A 23,538-nucleotide genomic window follows, 5' to 3' on the forward strand; every position below is an offset into this window, starting at 1 on the left:
ACATTGTTTCGTCTTATGACCTTTTCACCTTACGGACCTCCTCCCGGAACCAATTAAGTTCGTAAGACAAGATATCACTGTATATTAATTGATGCATTGGTGTTTCATAGTATTATTTGATTACTATAATACTATGATAAATATTTAAGAAATGAAGATTTTAAAGCATGGATTTATTAATAGTTGTATTTTTGTTTTTCCTTGCTGTCTTAGTTTTAATAGTAATACATTTTGGTTTTGGTTTATTATTAATTTATTTTAATAAACAGGAAGATAAATATTTTTTCCTAATTAGGAAAAATTTGTATAATGTCTTTTTGTTTCTTTTAAGAAGAGTGGATAAGAAGGAGGAGTAGGCATGACGGCCTATCTGGATTTATAAGAGGATAATGATATTAATTGAAATATAAAATAACAGAATAACATAGTGGGAAGGGACCTTATTCTGCCCCAGCCCCAAGCCCCAAATGATTACACAATAAGTTTTCTTGGGTGACATCTGTGTAAAAAAATCAGGCGCTGAGTCATGAAAATTTATTTACTTATTTATTTATCTATCTATTTATTTATTTATTTTGACTTCTGTGCCTCCCAGTCCTGAAGGGACTGCCGCTCAGACACTATACTTTTCCGCCCACACCGAAAATTAGAGGGAACATTGGTACGATGTATAATTGAAGCCCTTCTTCAATGTAATTTATGAGTCTTCAAAGTGCATGTTTGTCGTGCTCACAACAAAAAGATTATTTGAAATAGAATATTTTTTAAAAAATATTAGTATTTTACAAGTTAGTATTTACCAACTAATGTTCAAAGATGTTACCCAACCAAAATAATATCCACTATGTATATTGATAGAAACAAAATATTGCTGGCTTAAGGTAGGCCTTAGACCAGGGGTCACCAACCTTTCGTACCTACAGATAAAGAGTTGAGTTATCAGATGAAGAGTTTTATATTATTTAACTAAGGAAGTGAAGAGGACAGGAGGTTTCTTTCTCAGTAGGAGTTTTTTTCCTATTTCTGTTTGCTTCCTTGCATTTTTATTTTTATTTTTAGTTTGTATTATCTTTTATTACTGTATTTAAAACTTTTAATAAAAATACTTTTTTTAAAAAAAGAAAGCTAATGATTTTCAACTTTCTCTTCGGCAGATATTAACAACCCCATCATCTCTCCTCCCTCGTAACTCTTCAAGAAATACCTTTGACCCTATATTAAATTCTCATCCTTTTCTTTCTTTAAATCTGTAAATCTTCATTTCACCTTTCTGTTAACAAAAACCTCCATAAAAGCTTTCCAGGTTTTTTTGTTGTTGTTGTTTTAAACTACTTTTCCTCCCCTGACAAAACAGGTCAGTTTCTCCTAATTTTGACTCTCCATTCTAGGAATTTATTGTTCTTCCATCTTCATGCGTACAATAATATTGCTGCTATTACCATATACAAAATTAATCTTCCATGGTTCTAAATTTTTTTCTGAATTAACAATATTGGGTAAAACACAACAGATGGCATCTGGGACCAAAGCTCCTTATTAATTCACTGTACATTACTATGTCTGAATTCTCTACATCATTTCAGATCTTAGCTTGTAGCCAGCTCAAAGGACATAATGAAAACATTTTACAATATAGAAAAAAAATATTTGAACTGCTGGGACATACTCAACGTAAATTGATGCATTTCTATTTCTTTTTCAACTACCTTCAAGTTAAATAAATGTGAAGAATGATTAAAAAAAGGGGAAGTTGTATAGGGAAAAAAAGGATTGTACTATAGGTTTACCTGGCCTCTATTTTCATAAGAGCTAAAAAGTATTACCAGTTTTTAATTCTTTAGACATGTAAACTGTATCATAACCATATATGCTTCCTTTTGCAAGTTGGTGATTTTTAATATCAAATGTTTTTCTGTGAATATGTGTTAAAACTACACTTAACACAATTTTAGAAAGAATTTTATTTTTCATGTGAGCTGGAAAAAATGCATTTTGTTGTTTTATCGATTGCAAGGCATTTTTTAAATATTTATAAGCAGTTTCTAAAACTCTATAACGTATTTATGTCATAATGGTTGTATCAATGAGGCTGTTGGATCAGAATTATTTTTATAGAATTATTTTTCTTTTTCCTGTTCTTTTCTTTTTTCTTTTTTTCCCTTTTTTCTTTGGTAACCTGTAGTTGGTGAGTATTCTTCCTGATTGTTAAGCTGTTGATCCATTTTTGCACATTAATGCATCCGTCTTTAACCTTAGCTTGCATGTTAGCAACATAACAGATTCTAACTTTCTCCTTTCTGTACTCATCTGTAAATGCCCTCCAATCTCTACTGGTCTCATGTCTCATGTCTCACACCTGTTATCTTTTTTATCTTTCTTCCTTTTTTCCTTACTTCTGTCCACCTCTCCATCACTTCTTCATTCTCAACAAAGAAAGAAATGGTGTGATATTTCTTCTCCTTCCCAAGCCACCTCTAGAAAGAATTGGCCACTTCAAGGTAAAGGGTACAAAGGCTTGACTTGGAAGGTCTTTCACACTAGCTGTGAATGGTAGGCTGTGCAGGGCGGCAGCCTTGACCTTTTATGCACTACTCTACCATTTGGAGTACTATGATTCCTTGTAAAATGCGAACAAGATAGAATGTCTGAGTATTGGTGTGTGCTGGGCAGGTGGGGATGAATTTAAATAAACAAGCAAAAAAAACCAAACCTATTCTTCCATGTGGAAGAGGCTTTTTAAGGCAGAATAAATTTTCTTTTACTGCGGCTTTATATACTCCGTGCCAAATCAGCTGAAAATCACAAACTGGATTTCTTATGGATGCCCTTGTGCTGTATTTGGAAACTACAGCAATTGACTTGCTTTTTGATACATCATTTGTGTATTATGTTATAAGTTTGCCGTAGATTGTACTGGCTATCAGCTTGTTTCCAAACACAGTTCAAGATCTTGGTTCTTTATATGTTAAAGATACTAGTCTTCTTCCTAAGGAGAGGAGGTTGAGAGACTAAAATATTTGCAAGAGCAATCCTTCCATTATAAATGTCCCATATCAGGGCTAGGCAAAATTGGCTCTTCTATGACTTGTGGACTTCAACTCCCAAAATTCCTGAGCCAGTCATGCTAGCTCAAGAATTCTGGGAGCTGAAGTCCACATGTCATAGAAGAGCCAACTTTGCCTACCCCTGTCCCATATCAAACGGCTTAGGAGCTAGCCTTCTAACCAGCAAATGAGCATTATTGCTAGGAACACAAGAGAGTAAACTGTTTCGGAATATAAAAGTTAAGTTACATATGGGATCATTTCTAGTCCAAAAGATAGCTTTTATCTACCATTTGATTGATTAATTAATTGATCAATCTATATATTACATATAGAAAAACAGAGAAAAGCTATTTCAGAAGGTATTGGCCAAAGCACAAACTGCAGGTAGTCTTTGATTTACAACAGTTCATTTGGTTGTTGTAAACATTTGTCAAATTTACAATGACACTGAGGGAAAAGTGATTTACAACCATTTTTTCAGTTATGACCTTTGCAGCATCCTCACAGTCACATGATCAAAATTCAGATATTGGCAACTGATTCATATTTATGACAGTTGCGGTGTTCCAAAGTCATGTGACCTTCTGACAAAGTCAATGGGGAAGCCAGAGTCACTTAACAACCGGGTTACTAACTTAACAACTGCCGTGAATTGCTTAATGTCTGTGACCAGAAATGTTGTAAAATGAGGCAAAACAAATGTCTCATCAACAGACATTTTGGGCTCAATTGTGATAGTAAGTCTGGACTACCCGTATAGCATTTATATTATTAGGTCACATTCGTGGGAGTCTGGTTTTAAAAGCAGTTACTTTTGTGACTTAGTCAACAGGGCTTACAGTGATCACCTTGCAGCATATTTCAGAATGAAAGCAAAAAATGTGCTTTCAGATTTGGAAGGAAGCAAGGAAGGAAAAGGAAGGAAGGAAGGAAATACTCTTGAGATTCTCAAAAGTATTTTATTAAATTGATTTCATAAACACATTTTATAAACTGGAAACACTAAATACATCATTTTAAGCGTGTTTGCGTTCTTCAGAAGAATCTTTTCATTAAATTATAATATAACTTTGAGATTTAATACAATTGTCAAATGCCATCCATAGAAATACATGAGGGTGTATTTACAGAGTGATCTTGTCATAGCATCCACTCATCCTCTGAAAGCATAATGCCTAAATATTAGATAACTTTGCAATGTAATACAGATTCCCTTAGTTTTTTCCACTTGCAATTTGATTCCTTTTATTTTGTATTATTTGAATTATTTTGCCGTGTTATTTTAATTCGTGGAGAAAAATACTTTTATTTTTAAGATGAATATAATATAAACGTACATACATAAATCTGAACACTGTGATGGAGGACCATTAAAATAACTAGGATTTTGGTTATATCTTTGATTACACTTTATGTGTAAATGTACATGTGGTAAGGTAGATGATTTAAAAAAACTGGCTTTATGGCCATGTTTATAATAAGAATTTTTGTTTCTGAGCATTTACTAAATGCAACATAACTTAGTATTCCATTAATTAACAGGTAATCAGAAAAATATTAGGAATAATTTGCATTAGTTGAAGAAAGTCATATTTTCTCACCTTTCAAAAACAAAGTTTTTCACATTTGCAGTGGGAAAATGTAGAATTATTACAGAATTAAATTATAAATAGCAGAATCGGAATATAGGTTAGTGTGCATGTAGTAGCCAACTGATACCTTGATCATTGATCTCTGTTAATATCAGCCATGTCATTCATTTCTTTAAAAATATCTTTGCAGGTGAATGCAGACATGATCTGTTTTGATCTACAGTTTATTTTAAAAGAATAAAGAAAGAAATATCTTTCTTCTTTGGCAAATGGAAGTTTACCTAAAGGAATGATCATAGACTGTACATACAATCTGGCCTGTTTTGCATGCCTCTGAATTTTGACTTTTACAATAACCGTATTAACCTTAACCTAACCTTTTGCTTCGGCTATTTGCCTTGGGGCCAATCCAAGGAAAATTACTCTGCTTTGGGTCAACAGTACTACCAAGTCCTGTCAAAATTATCTTGTTCCTTTTACAAAGATAATAAACCATGTAGTATATTCAGCTAGTATGATTTGTTCATTCTTCTTTCCCATTGAATCCTATAAGAATATATACTGTATGTATAACACCAATTAGATGCCACCCTGTTATTTAATAACTTTCTAGTCTTTTCTTATTGGTTAGTTTGTTTGAAACTGTCCACTAGTCACTCATAATCTAAAATAGATAGGTTTGTTAATGATTTTGGCAGATGAGTTGCTGTTGGTGGGACAGATCGAAAGAGAGGATACTGTTTTAAGGCTTGCACTCTGCAAATCTTCGGTAATCAGATTGCTTTAATATGTGAGGTCCTTCTGTTTTCTATAGGGCCCCACCCAGAGACTCAGGCGTCCGAAGTTCCAGCAGCAGCGCAGATGGACAGGTCCGATCTAGCTTTCCCCATTTCTCCACGGACTAGCAAGAGTCGTATGTCCATGAAACTGCGGCGGTCCTCTGGCTCAGCCTACAAGACTTAGCGAGGGGTAAAGCCTCCAGTCTCTTTTATCAAGACATAAATTTCTCCTCTATGCTGAATATTGTTCCTTCATTCCTCTGCTCTTGTTTTTATTTTAAAGAAACGTGGGATTTTACTTCGAAATGAAAACATTTTAGCTTTTGTGTTTAGAATATTCAGCTTCCCGCTAATCATAGTTTATCAATGCAGAGCATTTCCTGTTTCACTGTGTTTCTTTTTATATATATATATATATATATACGTACACTTTTCCTTGTGAGAAGAAACAAAGACTCTTTTAATGCCCCTGGTTAATTGCTAGCCACCCCTGAAGCTGGAAACTGCAGGCATGTTCCACTTTTATTTATTGTATAACCCTTTCAAAATAATAAAAATGTCATCTTCAAAGGGATGCATGTATACTTTTCAAACTAAGATGTATTCCCAGAGTTCTCTGCAAATATCACTAGAATTCACAGAATTATGTACAGAGTTATTATATTATAAGAATAAACCAAGTTACTAGAGACTGTTCCTCAGCTCCATTATTCTCATTCACTGTTGGACAGACTTAACAGCAAGCATTTTACTGTTAAGTATCAACAGCGTCCAACTTCCTTGCTAAACATTTGCTTTTTTCTTGGCCCTATTGGCACAATCTTTCTCATTCAAAAGTTGAGATCGCCCCTTGGTATACCTGTATATGTATACATATGTACAATCAATCACCTATTTTCAAGCACTTTGCCTCTTCAGTCATTTGCTTTCAATCAAGTAATGTCAGGGGGGTGGGGTGGGGGAAGGCTGTACTCTCATAATAGCAAATATATACACAAATACATTCCACTCCAATTTGTCACTACTCTCAGAAATATTTTCATAATGAAGAAATTCAACTGTGTTGTTTGCCATATTCTGCTTTTACAAAATGTAGCATGCCACTGATACTAACCGCATGTGTAAATATATGTTCCTCACTTGGGCAACTATAGAAATATATATATTGATGTATTTGTTCGCCATGTAGTATATACAAATTTGTAATGGTTGAAGAAAAGACATGCTATTTAATAATACAATAAAATTATTCTTACCACTTTGGGTGTTTTGCCTTTCATTACAAAAACTGATTTATGTAAACCTTTTTGGTGTACAAATATCGTGAAATGAATAGCATGGAATGATGATTTAATTGTTCAAATACAAAATCTTTTTAATCAGTTTTGTATTCCATTCTTTTTTTCCAAACGTAATTTTCTAATGATTTTGTGCCATGTAACACATATTCTGCTTAAAACAGTATTCATAAAGTCACAAAGTACAGTATATAATGCTGGGAGCAACTACTAACGCTACTACATTTTCCTCTGCTTAGAAAGAGGTTTTTAGTATTTTAAGCTAAAATCATTTAGCTTAAAATACTAAATAATTGTCTACTGTTTTTAAGCAAATTGGATATTGAAATTATTGTGTATGAAGTATGTTGCATTTTTAAAAGTTTTCATAGCATTTGAGAAATCTCAATAAATGAGTTAGAGTGAAAAAGAAGTATTTTGCCATATACAATATTTCACTGAACCATACCATACCTAGCTAAAATATTAATAAATTATTGTATAAAAACTAAACCCCAGATTTAGAAAACTATATTGCTGTTGGACAACATCCTAGTTTGGTTTCCAAATATTTTGTCAAACAAACTAAAACCTGGAATCAAAGGAGGAGTTTTAGATAGAGGTCCAGTTCAAAATCACTTTTGATTTAGAAAGGCTGATCCCCTAAATTATATTCTAAATAATTTTCATTTGTATTATTATTCTTTTCATCCAATTGGGCATTTTCCTGTGATTTAGTTTCTAATTATAACCGAGGAGAAAAAACTAGAGATTATAGTTTTGCAAAAGCACTTCCATGGACAACGGAGAGCCTTGAACTTTAAGAAGCTAATAACCTCTTGTGCTTGTTACAGTTATTGCCAGATCACTACCTATCAATCAAAATCTTAAAGCAGCCCTCCCATCCTCTGTGTGTGTGTGTTTATCATCTGTATTTTAGTGAGCTCGTAAACTTACACAATATACTCAGTAAGCAAACAAAAATTAATGCTGATTTTAATAACCAGTAATGAGCAACAGCAGACCGAAGGAGCATTTTGTAACAAGACATTGACCTGCCATGAATAACTGACTATATATTGTTATATTACAGAACACAATGAGCAAAACAGTTACAAAAACTACTTTTTTTAAGCTTGAAAAGTGGGGAGACAACTTCCCCTAGTTGAATATATAAACCTGACTACTACTCCTTCCCAATTAAGCTTTAATTAAAACAGTTTTGGAATGTACTTAAGGTCCTCGGGACAAGAGTAACCAGAATTAAATATCCACAGTCCCGCTTCCCCCAGATGACTTACTCAAAGGTAGGCACAGAGTTGGTTCTAGGTTTAGCTACAGTATTAAGCACAGCCTAAAAGTATGTTTCCTCCCTCGACGTAAATGCCACCTTTTTAGTCCTAAAGCAGAAGGTGGGCTTCTAAATGGTAAAGAGTTCAATATGAAAACAGTTTTAAGAGTTCAATATTTCACAAAATGTACAACGCATTCTCATCCCACTATAAGGCAGCAAGGAAAAAATTGTCAAGAATAAGCTGCTTTTTCTGGACTAAAAAATATTCGATACCTTTGGGTTATGATTTTCCATTGGAAAATTATACTTTGGAGAGGATTTTTTTTTTTTTTTGGAACATCAAAGAAACAGGTTCAAAGCTTAAGGGACAAAGGAAAGATCGGGTAACGCCGTTTCAGACAATGGGGAAATCGTCCCGAGCACCTGCTCTGTCCAGTCCAGCAAACGCGTGCGGTTTCCCCGTTCTGTCTTTGGAGGAGAAGAAAATCAACTAGGGGCCGGACCGAGGAGCCTTAGCAGCCCGGCCTGACGGACATCTGCAATAAAAGCACCTGCCTGCTCTCCGAAGGGTGACACTTGTTGATGTGGCGGGTAAGGCCGGGTGAGCTGAAGAAAGTGGAGGGACAGTGTTTGCAGGAGAAGATCTGCTGCTCGCCGTGGCTGGTGAGGCCGCCCTCGGGTTGGCCCAGGGGCAGCAGCAGCTCCTCCCGCACCGTGTGCCAGACCCGGTGCTTGTCTCGGATGTCCGCCGACGGGAAGTGCGCGCCGCACAAGTGGCAGGCGAAGGCGATCGGCGGGGGCGGCGGGCGAGGGGGCGAGCGGCTGGGGGGGAAGGCGGCCAGGCCAGCCTGGTGGGTGCCCAGGTGTTTACGCAGGTACGCCTGGCGCCGGAAAGACTTGCGGCAATAAGGGCAAAAGTAGAGCTCGCCGGGAGGAGCTACCAAAGCGGGAGTAGCGACGGAGGAGGAGGACGAGGAGGCGGCGGCGGCGGCTTCACTGGCTAGATTGAGCGGCGCTGCGTGAGGAGGCGGCTGGTCCCGGCAGCAGGAGCTGTCCGCAGCGCCGTGGTGCTGATCCCGGCTGTTTTCTTTGTCCCGGGTGGGACCGGCCGAGGTGGCCGGGCGCGGCTTGTGCCAGCGGCGGTGAGACGCCAGGTTGGCCGGGCAGCTGAAGATCTTGTGACACTCCGGGCAGCGGTATTCGACGCGCACGATCCGGGAGCAGCGGTGCTGAGCCAGAGCCAGAGGGTCGGCGTAGGGTTCCTTGCACAGCTGGCAGACGAACTCGCCCAGCAGCGTCGAGCGAGCCAGGCGGATGCCTTCGCCGCCGCTGCCCGCCTCGGCCGCCGCTTTGATCCGCAAGCCCAAGACGGGAGACGTGGTCACCTCGTCGGCGAAGCTCAGCTTGCGCGCGGCCTTGGGCTTCTTGGCGGGCGGCGGCTTGGCCCGGGAGGGGCGCTTGAGCGGGACAGCAGGGCAAAGCGGGACGGCGGGTAAAGGCAGCGGCGCGGGGGGCAAAGGCAGCGGCGTGCGCGGGATCAGGGGCAGCTTCTCGGCCAGGGCCAAGGCGGGGCGCGGAGGCGAGGAGTCTGCGGAGGCGAGAGGAGGAGGGACGCAGCGCCTGGGCTCGTCGGCGACAGGGGCTCCTCGGGGCTCCTCCGAGCCTCCCGCGTCCCAGATCGCCACTGCTGGGCAGGCGGGTTGGGGCTGTTGCGGCGTCGCCAGGCGGGGCGCTTCCTCCAGGCGGAGCGCCGAGAGTCCGCCCGCGGGGCGCATCCTATAGGAGCCCCCCGGCCTCCTGCTCCGCTTCACCAGGAACCCCCGCGGCATCTTCCGGGGTACGCCGGATGGCAGCGCTCCCCTTGCACCGGGTGCGGCGATGCCCGTCGGGCGGGTTTATAGCCCCGCGTCCCTCGGGGAGCGAGTGCGTCATCCGTTCCCTCGGCCCGAGGCTGCCAATGAGGCCGCTGAGAGGGACCGAGGTGGAGGGAGGGGAGAGGCGACTTGGAAAAGGCGGGAGAATCTGAGCTTGGGAGAACGGAGCGCCTGGGCGAGGGGCGGGGACGGGCAAGGCGAAATGCTTAGCTCCAGGGCAAGCGGCAGTCTCACCGCCCGGCCATCCCTTACCTGCCCGCTTGTGCCAGCACGTTGCACCCTCCCTTCTCCTGTTCCCATCTTCCCCAGACAGGCTTGGAAGAATGATCTTCGACTCCTTCTTCAAAAGCCAAAGCGAAGTTGGGGGGGTTGCTCGCAAGGTCCCTGATGCTTTGGGTAGAGAATTCAATAAGGCCACAGTGCTTTACCTGCAGTGGATGAGGTGTAAGATAAAAGTTTGGCCCATTCGACGAATAAGTTCCTCTGGGTGCTGAACTGATCGCCCGAAGGAACGAAGGTGTCCCTAATCCTCTGCTAAAATGCAAATACTGTAATCAAAATCCGATCTCCTGAAAGTATCTGGTCAATTTTCTTACTTCAATTCATATGCTTCCCACTTTACCGGCCTTCCATGAAGACCTGGCTCTTCCTGCAGACCTGGGACCGTTGAGTGGATGGGATCCTAGATGGCTAGGAATGTGAGTGAGACCATGTATGTTGGCTGGGTTTTAATAATGTTTTATAATATTTTAATGTTTTGTTCTTACTACTGGAAGCCGCCCAGAGTCCTTCAGGAGTTGGTTGACATACAACAACAACGAATGAATGAATGAATAAATAAATAAATAAATAAATAACACCCCTCCCCACCACCAAAAAAGTTGATGGAACTCATCCATGACATGATAGTTTAACTTCTTCCCATTATCAAGCAGACATGCAGCATGGAAAGCTGAAGATTAATGGCCTTCTCACCCCTGGACTGCCGCAGACTGAGGTGCCCATTAGTTCTAATAATCCAGAACTGGCTTGGGTAGCTACACTATTTCTCAGTAAGGGTAACAATGCATGGTATTTGCATAATGCTATCAAGAGTGCCAACAACTTTGCCAGAAACATCAATATTGTTGTCTCCATTCATGCTGGTTGACAGAGGAGGATAAGGATGGTTTTACACAATAGCTTTAAACTGCTTGTCTCCTGTGCTAATTCCACCTAGAAATTATTATTATTATTATTATTATTATTATTATTATTATTATTATTATTATTATTATTAATTAGATTTGTATGCCGCCCCTCTCCATAGAAATGAAATTGGGTCAAGAAATCACTGTCCAGATTTCAAGCTTTGGTAACAATGCTGGCCATAAAGTTTGGGGAAATCCATTAATTCAGTATGCCATGTTTTTTAAAAAATGTTGAGATTCTAGAAAAAGCACAAAAAAGAGCAACAAAGATTATTAGGGAACTGGAGGCTAAAACATATAAAGAACAATTGCTGAAATTGGGTATATCTAGTCTGATGAAAAGAAGGACTAGGGATGACATGATAGCAGTGTTCCAATATCTCAGGGGCTGTTCTCCAAAGCTATTCTCCAAAGGCAGGACAAGAAGCACTGGATGGAAACTAATCAAGGAGAGAAGCAACCCAGAAATAAGGAGAAATTTCCTGACACTTAAAACAATTAATCAGTGGAACAATTTGCCTCCAGAAGTTGCAAATGACCCAACACTACAAGATTTTAAGAGGAGATTGGACAACCCTTTGTCTGAAATGGTAAAAGGTTTCCTGTCTGAGCAGGGGTTGGACTGGGAGACTTACAAGGTCCTTTCCAACTCTGTTATTCTATTACATTAGCCCACATCAGAAAGAACCAGGGGTGGACTGCTGCCCGGATGGGGGGGCGCAGTGAGGTAGCAAAAATGGAGCTCCACCCCAGAGCACCCAATCTTCACTGAAAGATGTTGAAATGTATGGCATCCTGCATAAGCCACGCCTACAGTGTGGTAGTAAAAAATTTGATAGCCCTTCACTGGGAAGTACACATAGCCAGCATTGTTACCAAAGCCTGTTTTCCCCTCTTGTGCCAGAAAAACATCAATCATTTTTCTTATCTTGTTGCATCTTTGAAGGTATGAAATTTCCCTTTGCAGGAGCAAACAATATCTACCTGTCATAGAATTGTACTGTTGAGAATTTAGATGTCATACAGTCCAAAGCTCAGTGCAGAACTTGCTTGCTTATGGCAAACATGTCATCAATCCACCTCTGAATGAGGGAATTACATTTCATTGTTTTACGATTTCACTATTCCCGGTAGCATTTGAGCTAGGAGGGAAAACTAATTCAATTTCACAGCAGTTTTTGTGTCCAATCTGAAGAGATACCTTATGCCAGGTCATGGCTTTACAAGACCCATTAGAAGAATTCCAACAATATAAAAACTTTATTAGATTCTAGTCCAAAAGAAGTAGGAGATTCGTCTGCACTGGGAGAAGGAAAAACCTTTGTTGTTGCTGCTGTTGCTGTTGATATTTTCACTTTTTCATTAAGAGTGCCAGAAAGCTGCTTGAGGTTTGCACACTTCCTTGTTTTGCTGGAATATAATAGAACAGAAGAGGAGAAGAGAAGAGAAGAGAAGAGAAGAAGAGAAGATAATGCTTTATTGGCCAAGTATGATTGCACACACAAGGAATTTGTCTTTGGTGCATATGCTTTCAGTGTACATAAAAGAAAAAGATATACATACATATACAAGATATACATACATCCTAATACACAATTCCCTTCCATCTACTCTCTTTCTTGCAGTCTTTTCACCATTACCCCCAAATAGTAATTCTGCGATCTTCTGTCCACCCTCCATTTCACTGCTTTTAAGCCATTTCTATAGCACTAGTTTAAGAAAACAACAAATTAACCTTTTAGCTACCCAAGGAAAAGCTTCACTGTTTCACTAGTTCCATTAGCCTAGGATACAATGATTGTGGAGGATTTAAACATGGAACTGCAACACAAATGAGCAATGGTAATAGTTACCACCTACAATGAATTGAATGAGACAGACCTTCCAAGTGTTATTTGTGCCATTAGAGGTTGGATAATAGTACTTTTGTTGTGAAGCAAGGAAAGGCAGGAAAAGGTTGCCTTTACAATTATCTAAGGACAGATTGGGAATGATGTTACATATTCATGTGCTCCAGAATTGGTAAGTGGGTTGCCCTAACTGAAGTTTTGAATGTGTAATAAGCCATTGTTTGACATAAATTCTCTAGGTCCACAAGACTGGAGAAGTTATATGGCTAATGGAAGAAGACTAGCTTACTCTGGTGCTCCTAATGGGATGGCCATTATTACCATGTACCAAATAATACCAAATAATTACCGTGTACCTTTGATAGAGCAGGTTTTCTTCGCAGAAAATTTTAGCTGCCTCCAAAAATATTTTGAGAACACTTAAGTAGCCGGGATGACTATTTTGTGACTAGTTACCCCTAAAATAATTACTGACTGAGGATTCAGCATCTTCAAACTAGAAATCAGCTACTAGTCACAAGCTTACTACAAGGGTCTTCATCTCAAGGAAAAGTATAAAAGTTGCTACCATTCCTTGAAAAAGCAGACTGCTAGAATTCAGCATCTGATAGCAATAGTTAGCCAGAAACAGCTTTAGCTCAAAAAGCTGAAACAAGAGATTTTTGGATGATCAGCTTTCAAATGAATCCCTTCAAGACAAGAAAGGAGGAAGATATATCTCTGTTCTGTCTGGGTGCCCCTAGACTTCAACACCAACTGAAAAAAGCAGCCAGACACGCTGGTAAAAAGCAAAGTCACTTTATATCTTTGAAAACAAACACAGAGAACAAAAACTGTTCTTACAAACTGGAATGCTATGAGGCTTCACAGAAGAGTCACGGTGGCCAGACAATACAACAGGCTTCTTGCTGGCACACACACCACTGTAGATAATAAAACCCACGCCTCCCCCAAGTTTTCAGCCTTCGAGGCCACAAACCAGAATCAGAGACGCCAAGGATCGAAGCAAGGTCACAGAACTCCCAAAAGATAACTCTCCACAATACAGGAAGGGCGGGCCTGCCTTTTCAACCTTTCTGAGGAGAACCACACCCAAACCCAGCTGTTGCCTATTAGGGATGGAAATACCTGGCTAATTGTCCCCTTTGTTGGGAGGCCCTTCTCTGCCTCATATCGATGATGGCTTGTGCGTTCTCATCTAAGGATTCCAGGCTACTCGCTGGGGAGAGCTCTCCCCCCCCGGGGGGTCTCAGGCTGCTCTCCCTCCTCTTCGTCCTGGCATTCCTCTTCCCCATCTGCCTGGTCCTCCTCCTCCTCCTGTTCCTCGTCCTCCCCCTCTGAGCATGGAGCCGGCAGATTTCCAGCCGTTCCCTGAGGAGCCTCAGACTGAATCACAACAATCTCCATCTATTCATTCATGCTTTATGGAGTAGAAGAACAAGATGATAACATATGGGTATAAAGAGTTAAAGACAGACAACATATGAATTGAATTTTAGACATTAATACCTTAATAACATACTAACCAATCAATTCTATGATTTCTAAGACATTATTTGAACTCCTGCACAAATATCTTTAAGTTGGCTTAAACGTAGGTGCAACATTGAAGCCATTTTATGTTATGTCTGTCTATTAATGTGTTTGGAAACAAACCCCAATTTTCACTTGTTGCAGCAAACTTTTCTGGCCTTGCAAATTATATTTTGCTGTAAATTACTGGCACTGTTTCTGTTGATAGTCTTCATAATCAAACATTTGTAAGCAGACTGTCTCTTCAATCTGTTCAGTTGATGCACTTTACCTGATCTTTCATTAAAGTAATCAAAACACTTGCTGTGCTGCATCTAATGAATGTTGCATGTATGATTAAGTACTTTCATTCATATTGCAAGTTTGATTTAATGTAAACTGCCTTTCAGCCAGCCATTAGCTTAGCTCCTGTGTGAATTCGATTAATTGGCTGAATTCTTCCAGATGTCCATTAAGTATTACAGGAATTTCTATGTGAAAACAGCGGGGACTGTCTAGCAAAGAACTAAACAATCATAGCTTATATTACTGTCATGACTTACAAAAAGCTGGATTCATTTTCATTAATAAAACATCTGTACTCCTGCACAGTTATGCATCAAGATTCATTTATTTTATGTGTATGCTTCTTAGGATGACCATAATTGATTTGTTAAACAGGAACCCAGTAGCTTTGCAACATAGCACACTGACCAAAAAACATTTAAAACCAGGGTAAATAGATGTGTTTGTACATAAGAATACTTTCAGGAAAAATATTTTCACAAGGCTAATATGGCTTAAATATGTCTCTCCTATTGCTGAGGCATCCATCACTCATCTTTCTATTTGAACTTTAAGTAGGCAATTCTCAGCCTTTCCATCCATCAACAAGAACTAGGGAGATTGCAATGGAACCTTTAGAAAGTGGCATTTCATATAATTATATTGGATTTTTCATACACATACACAAACACACTTATTTACCAAATTTATATGGTTTTCCATCTCACATAAGTTGACTCTGGGAAGTGTACAATAAAACCAACTACTAAAACAGAATATAAAAACCAGTTCAAACAATTAAATAATTAACATGAGTAAAAAGCAAGATTGCAAGAGGATTAATTAAGATATCATATGTGGTGCAACAATCATGCAGGCTTTCTGCTGTCAGGGGTCCCCAAACCTGTTGTGTGTTTGTGTGTGTGTGTGTGTAATTGCCTAGGCCCCATAGTTTAATGAGCCCCAACATTTAACAATAATATTGGTTTCAATTATCTCTAAGAAAAAAAACATTTAGGTCTTATTTCTCATCATTGGTTGTGCTCTCTTAAATGGGGTCTTTTTTTAACTTCTCAAACAAGAAAGTGCCTCAGTATAGTTCAATTGAAACGCCACAGAACTGTTTTTCTCTTGCAGACATCAAGAGGAATCATGTTCCCATAGCTACATGAGTTATCAGGTAGACACACCGTTTAACTAATTACTTTTCAGATGTTTTTGTCAACGTTTACCTTTAGCTAATTCCATTCTGTAATTTTAGCTTTTTTAGAAAAGAAATAAGTTTCATTAAAGCTCACACAGCCATTCTAGAATTAAAGAGATTTTGCCACTTCAATTGTTTCCTAGTATTTGGGCCATATAGCAGTTTTGCAATTATTTATTTGCAAAAAACAGCAGGAAAGAGAAGCTTTGGAAAGGATAGAACTGCAGGTTTTAGTCCTGATTTTCCATAATTTTTCTTGACTATGGCACTTCAGACATGAAAGTCAGAGAGTAGTACATCTTTCTGGGTCTATTGACTTGAGAACATCAAGGCCCAGAATCCTTTAGTTAATAATTTAAATTATTTGACGAGGTCAAAAGGTAGCTGTTTGGTTGCAGGAAACGAACAAATTTGGGTAAGAAAATAAACATCAGAGTAGGAACCACTGCTGCTGCTGCTGCAAATAGACTTTCTAATTTGCAAATGAAGGCTTTAAGAAATGTAGGGCCAGTGGAATTTTGTGATTAAAACATCTGAAGAATAATAAACAGCTCTGGATTATTACCAAGGTTCTTAGGAAGAATACAAGAAGAGACTTCAGACCTAGAGTAGGTGTGGTGATGGTCATCAGCTTTGGATTCATGGTCAATCATAGCTCTGAGTCTGGATGGGGTTATGAGATGGGAGTTTGAGTCTGGATATGCAAGAAAGGCCATCTGCTTCATTTGTGGGCTTTTCACAAAAGCCTATTGAGGGCTGTTGGGTGAAACAGGAAGCTAGATTAGATCAGCCTTGAGCCTGGCCCAGCAGGACTGTTGTTATGTTCTTAAATCCGTATAATAAAGCATCATTTTTGGATCAGTTAAGAGTTTGGTCACAGGAACAAAGAATATGCCTTGCTTGATCTTTGCTCTGATATATTCTTGCCTCCTTATTTGTGGTAAAGAGACAGTAGACCCTATTCTTACACGTTGATGGTATCTTTGTCTATGTTTATGTCTACATCCATGTCTATATCTATATCTAGGGTGAAATAGCAGTTTCTGACAGGTTCTGGAGAACCAGTAGTGGAAATATTGAGTAGTTCAAGAACCAGAAAAAAACACCTTTGGCTGGACCCAGAGTGGGGTAGGAATGGAGATTTTTAAATATCCTTCCCCTGCCACCAAGCCATGCCCACAGAACTGGTAGGGAAAAATTTTGAATTTTACGTCTATGTCTATGTCTATGTTTATTTTTAGATCTAGATCTATATTTATATACTTATCTATGTTTATTTACTTATCTATCTATCTTATCTATCTATCTATCTATCTATCTATCTTATATCTATATCATCTAGATCTAGATCTACACCTAGATCTAGATCTAAATCTAGATCTAGACATAGACATAGACATAGACCTATATCTATCTACATCTACATTTAAATCTATATCATGTATCTGTCTGTCTGTCTGTCTGTCTAACTAACTAACTAGCTTTCTATTATCTATCTATCTATCTATCTATCTATCTATCTATCTATCTCTCATTCTCCCCCCCCCCCCAGATATATATGTAACATATTTTTGCTCATAATGAAAAATGTTCATGTTTTAATCCAGTAAATAAGTATAAATATTACCCACACAAACATGAACTTTTGGAGTCCTCCATGATTTTTAAAACGTGGGAAGGGATACTGAGAGAAAGAAAATTGAGGAAACACTGTTCTAGAAAAATACCTTCTACTGAGAAAGAGTTTTGCTAATCAGCTACAGTACATGAGAGATAAGCTAAAAATATCTGACATGCCTTTTTTTTTAACCACAGATGCCAAACCATTTATGCTCTTGACCTGTACTTTAAGGTTTTGCTAAGTGTGGTCTCATTGACATTATCCTAAATGGATATTTTAGTATTAAGAGGCAACCATTAATGTAACTTTTGAGTCTCCTGGTGTTCAAAAAATTGCCCCCAAGTGCCAGTAAAGATGCAAATTACTTCACACGAGAAAAAAATTACCCTACTTAATGTTGAACTGCTTCAATGTAGTAGTACTTCTAAAAATCCCTATTGATTCCTATGATTAATCAATATTTATTGTTTAAGCAGCTACTGTATCTCCAATACACCATATGGCCTAGAATGATACTGTGCAAAACATTTTTAAAATATTTTTGTCAGTTCCCATTAAGAACATATCATGTGGAGATAACGGCATGTTGTTTTTGTTCCAGATTTGTATTCAAGGCTTCTTAGTGTAACCTTCAGTTGCTTTAGAAATTAACTAGAATGAATATTATGGTATATTTTTTCAGAAACTGACAATAGTGAGTCTTGAAACCAGGGGTGAAACGCTACTGATTTGGCCTGGTTCGGTACCAATAGTGGTGACTGCTGGTGATTTGAAAAACTGGTAGCAGCAGCAGTGAGAAGCTCCTCCCACCCACCTGGATGTCACCATTTTTTTTTAACCCTTTGCGCATGTTTGAGGCAAAAGACGGTCCCGTGAATAATCTGGTCAATTTGACCAATCTGGTCTAATTAAAAATAGTCTTATTTGTAAATGAACAAATAAGATAAATAGAATGGGAAACATAATACCAATTAGGCAGGGGTGGGCTACTGCCTGGACCGGGGGGGCACACAGTGGGGTAGCAAAAATAGAGCTCCACCCCAGAGCCCTTCATGGCATCAGACCAGAATATCTCCAGGACCGTCTTCTGCTGCACGAATCCCAGCGACCAGTTAGGTCCCACAGAGTTGGCCTTCTCCGGGTCCCGTCGACTAAACAATGTCATTTGGCGGGACCCAGGGGAAGAGCCTTCTCTGTGGCGGCCCCAACCCTCTGGAACTAACTCCCCCCAGATATCAGAGTTGCCCACACCCTCCTTGCCTTTCGTAAGCTTCTTAAAACCCACCTCTGTCATCAGGCATGGGGGAATTGAGATATTCCCTTCCCCCCCAGGCTGATAAAATTTATGCATGGTATGTCTGTATGTATGATTGGTTCCTTAAATTGGGGTTTTTTAAATTACTTTTAATATTAGATTTGTTTATATTGTCCTTTTACTGTTGTTAGCCGCCCCGAGTCTATGGAGAGGGGCGGCATACAAATCAAATCAAATCAAATCAATAAATCAATAAATTAATAAATTAATATATTTGCACTGAAAGATGCTGAAAGAAAATGCAGGCCATCCTGCATAAGCCACATCCACAGTGTGGTAGTAAAAATTTTGGTAGCCCTTCACTGCTGATAGGACATTTCTGCTCATATATACAGTACTGTATTTCTAGGAGTTTATGGTATAATGGGGGCATTCTCTGTATAAGTGAGAGAAAGAGAGGGCTTGTGGAGCGAATCTGTTTGGTTTTGTTTATTTGCTTGACTGTGGGCATTTGTGACTGTGCTTGTGTTATCCTTTTTTAATGGCTTTTGATGTCTGTATTTTGCCTCTATTTGTGGGAGACAGTTGTACGGCATTTCTCCTGTGGGAGGAAAGTTCACACACACACACACACACACACACAAACACACACACATGTGGGTTTATGGGAGGGTTTGTTTGGAGAGTTCTATGGGTTTTCTGAAGGGAATGCAAGCCTTTCCTGAGCTAAACTATTTTGCCTTTTGTGAAATGGGGAATTGGTTGTGTTTTTCTGGAAACAAACCTGTGATTTGGCATTTAGAGGTCAGATCCCTATCGCTTTTTTATGTCCAGGGAGGGTTTAGATGTGAACAGAAGAGCGTTACCATGGTGATTAAAGAATGAGGAGCGCTTGAAGAAGGAGCCTTTTTCAGCAACCCTCACCTTCTTCTGTGGGCTGGCAAGAAGTTTGGGGTGACATTAGGAATAAGCCAACATGCCAACCAATAAAGATAACATGTTGTTTAAACCAAGCAGAATTTTAAAGTCAGTTCTGAGCTGGGGTTTCATAACATAGTTTTAATCAAAAAAATTATCATGATTTGGTTCCTGAAATACAGCCAAACATTAAACTGAATTACAATTAGGCAAAACAAGTTCCAATTTAGCATTATCTACGAACAAGGCAAGACAGTGCAAATGTAATCATAATAATTTATTGGATTTGTATGCCGCCCCTCTCCATAGTAAAGAGCAAACATTTCCTAGATATGATAACATCATATTCATTTTTTATTAAAATACTGAAATATCCAACAGCATTCTTTCTTTCATGTGGATATAGATCAATTAAGGACTATACTTTTGCTACAAGTGTTTGCCAGCTGTGAATTTTTACCCTTGGATTATCCACAGTAAGGGGCGAGTACAAGTGCACTAGAGTACCTTCCGTCCCCTGTCCTATTGCTCTCCTATATTATTATTATTATTATTATTATTATTATTATTATTATTATTATTATTTATTGGATTTATATGCTGCCCCTCTCCTTAGACTCGGGGCGGCTAACAACAGTAATAAAAAAACAGCATGTAAATCCAATATTAAACAGCTAAAAAACCCTTATTGTAAAACCAAACATACATACAAACAAACATCCCATACATATATTGTAAAGGCCTAGGGGGAAGAATATCTCAGTTCCCCCATGCCTGATGGCAGAGGTGGGTTTTAAGGAGCTTACGAAAGGCGAGGAGGGTGGGGGCAATTCTAATCTCCGGGGGGAGTTGGTTCCAGAGGGCCGGGACTGCCACAGAAAAGGCTCTTCCCTGGGTCCCGCCAAACCGGTTGCTGGGATTCGTGCGGCACAAGGCGGTCTCGTAGATACCCTGTTCCGGTGCCTATACCTTTCTTCTATTCCTATATCACTTCTTCTATTCTTTCATTGATATGTTCTGTTCCTATAACTTTTATTCTTTCTTAGATATATTTTACTATGAGTATCTCCTCTATAACCTTCATCATGTATTTTACTATGTGTATACCCACTAAAACCCTCATTGTGTATTGGACAAAATCAATCAATACATTAAATAAATAAATAAATAAATCCATATGATAGTGGAATCATCCACCTCACACTGTCCAAAAAACCTTCCAAGAAGAAGGTTACAGGCCGCTTTATCAAAGGATTTGCTGAAGTCTAAGTTCAGTACAGTGGTGAAATCCAATTTTTTTTACCAGCAGTTCTGTGGGCATGATAGGAGAAGGATACTGCAAAATTCCCATTCCCTCCCCAGACCTGGGGAAAGGATATTACAAAATCTCCATTCCCACCTCACTCTGGGGCCAGCCAGAGATGGTATTTGCTGGCTTTCTGAACTACTCAAAATTTCTGCTACCGGTTATCCTATAAAGCCCTTCATGGGCTTTATTTGGTTATGACGTATAAAGCCCGTCATGGCACTGGACCAGATTATCTCCGGGACCGCCTTTTGCTGCACGAATCCCAGTGACCAGTTAGGTCCCACAGAGTGGGCCTTCTCCGGGTCCCATCAACTAAAAAATGTCATTTGGTGGGACCCAGAGGAAGAGCCTTCTCTGTGGTGGCCCCGGCCCTCTGGAACCAACTCCCCCCAGAGATTAGAATTGCCCCCACCCTCCTCGCCTTTCGTAAGCTTCTTAAAACCCACATTTGCCGTCAGGCATGGGGGAACTGAGATACTCTTTCCCCCTAGGCCTTTACAATTTATGCATGGTATGTTTGTATGTATGTTTGGTTTTATAATAAGGTTTTTTTTTAGTTGTTTTCATATTGGATTGTTACATGCTGTTTTTTATCACTGTTGTTAGCCGCCCCGAGTCTACGGAGAGGGGCGGCATACAAATCCAATTAATAATAATAATAATAATAATAATAATAATAATAATAATAATATCCAAACTACTCACAATTTCCACTACCAGTTCACCAGAACCCGTCAGAACCTACTAGATTTCACCCCTGGTTCAGTACCTCTATATTATTCTTACAGTCCATCAATTTAGTCATATTGTTACAGACAGCAATAGGATTTGTCTAGAGCAGTGATGGTGAACCTATGGCATGTGCGCCATAGGTGGCATGCGGAGCATATCCACCGGTATGCAAGCCATTGCCGTAGCTTAGCTCCAGCGCACATGTGCACCCTGGCCAGCTTATTTTTGGCTCACGTGGAGGCTCTGGGAGGGCATTTTTGGCTTCCAAAGGGCCTCCAGAAGGGCTGGGGAAGGCATTTTCACTCTTCCCATGCTATGGAGGAGCCTGGGGAAGGTGAAAAACGGGCATACTGGGCCCACCAGAAGCCAGCAAATAGGCCTTTCCTAGCCTCCGTTTTCGCTCAGCCCCCCAGACATTGAATTACAGGTGTGGTCACTGTTCCCTGTAAGCTCCAGCTGTGCAAGGAGTAATAATATAAAAGATAGTAATAATAGTAATAGATTTTGATTTTGTTTTATTATTAATTTCTTTTAATAAAAAAGAAGGGGATTTTTTTCCTTGTTTTTTGTTTGCTTGTTTATTTGTTTGTTTGTTTGTTTATACTTCTATGCCGCCCAGCCGCTCAGACACTATACTTTTCCGCCCACACCTGAAAAAAAATTAGAGGGAACATTGGGTGTGGTCACTCACGTGTGTGGGAAAGCACACACACATGCACTTTCAGTATCTGAAGAAAAAAAGGTTCACCATCACTGATCTAGGGTGATACCTTTTTAAGGAATCCATGTTGGCTTTTGTACTTCATCCTGTTCATTTCTAAATGTTTGAAAACCCACTGCTTAATTCCCTTTTCCAGGACCTTCTGAAGTTTTAATGTCACATTGATTATCTCCTGGATCTTCCTTGGTCTCCCCATTCCCACTCTCACTTTCAAATATTGGATCAATCTTGGTTTTTCTGCAGTCTTCTGGGCACTTCTCCTATGCTTCATAGTTTCTCTAAAACTTCAGTCAGTGGTTTGAAATGGCATCCACCAGTTCCTTTAATTCAGTGGTTCTCAACCTTTCTAATGCCACAACCCCTTAATACATTTCCTCATGTTGTGGTGACCCCCAACCATAAGACTAGCACCAATTCTCCCAACACAGCTTTAAGCTGATTGGCAGGAAGGTCAGTGGGACACCCCCACTGTAAACACCTGATTGGTCGGATTGTAAAAATATGTTCCAAGGTGCTAGAATAGAAGCTTTAGTTCCTAACACTATGGGAAATTTGCTTTTCCTCTGGTCTTAGGCAACCTCTGTGAAATGGTCATTCGACCCTCCAAAGGGGTCCCAACCCCCAGGTTGAGAACCACTGTTTTAATTCCTGGAATGTTATCCTTCTGGTACAGTACACTTGAATTCATCAGGAGCAAATAAGTGTTTATCTTATTCTTTATCTATTTTTATCTATATAGAGATACCTTGTCTTACAAACTTAATTGGTTCCGGGACGAGGTTCGTAAGGTGAAAAGTTCATAAGATGAAACAATGTTTCCCATAGGAATCAATGGAAAAGCAAATAATGCGTGCAAACCCAAAACTCATCCCTTTTGCCTTACGCCGCTGGGAATTCCCACCTCCGGACTTCTGTTGCCAGCCGGAGTGCCCGTTTTTGCGCTGCTAGGATTCAACTGAGGCTCCCCTCTCTGGGAAACCCCACCTCCAGACTTCCGTGTTTTTGCAATGCTGTGATTTCGCTGGGGCTCCCCTCGCTGGGATTCAAAACAGCACCAGCAAAAATGAAGGGAATCCCA

At 39.7% G+C, this 23,538-nt stretch overlaps 2 protein-coding genes across 8 annotated transcripts in view; one reads left to right on the forward strand and one right to left on the reverse strand.

The window, feature by feature from the left end:
• The window catches only part of RALGAPA1 (Ral GTPase activating protein catalytic subunit alpha 1), a 141,094-nt gene extending 134,418 nt beyond the window's left edge, over positions 1 to 6,676 (forward strand). For 6 of the 7 annotated variants that reach the window (XM_070755479.1, XM_070755460.1, XM_070755496.1 and 3 more), the window contains one exon: positions 5,454 to 6,676. Coding sequence is in view for 4 of the 7 variants with exons in the window: in XM_070755460.1 (XP_070611561.1) it covers positions 5,454 to 5,602 (149 nt within the window). In the remaining 3 variants the exon portion in view is untranslated. Of the gene's footprint in view, positions 1 to 2,433; positions 2,462 to 5,453 lie in introns of those variants that run through there. The other variant, XM_070755488.1, reaches the window with a different exon arrangement.
• A 1,825-nt stretch (positions 6,677 to 8,501) lies between these two features.
• INSM2 (INSM transcriptional repressor 2) lies at positions 8,502 to 9,818 on the reverse strand. Its single transcript, XM_070734047.1, has one exon. It carries the CDS (start codon positions 9,816 to 9,818, stop codon positions 8,502 to 8,504), a length of 1,317 nt encoding a protein of 438 aa, XP_070590148.1.
• Positions 9,819 to 23,538: the final 13,720 nt, after the last annotated feature.

The sequence above is a fragment of the Erythrolamprus reginae genome, chromosome 1 (assembly GCF_031021105.1).
Source record: "Erythrolamprus reginae isolate rEryReg1 chromosome 1, rEryReg1.hap1, whole genome shotgun sequence".
NCBI lineage: Eukaryota > Metazoa > Chordata > Lepidosauria > Squamata > Dipsadidae > Erythrolamprus > Erythrolamprus reginae.

What these genes read in the sequence shown, in the direction of transcription:
- INSM2 (XM_070734047.1), bottom strand. Translation starts at nt 9,818, where the DNA reads ATGCCGCGGGGGTTCCTGGTGAAGCGGAGCAGGAGGCCGGGGGGCTCC.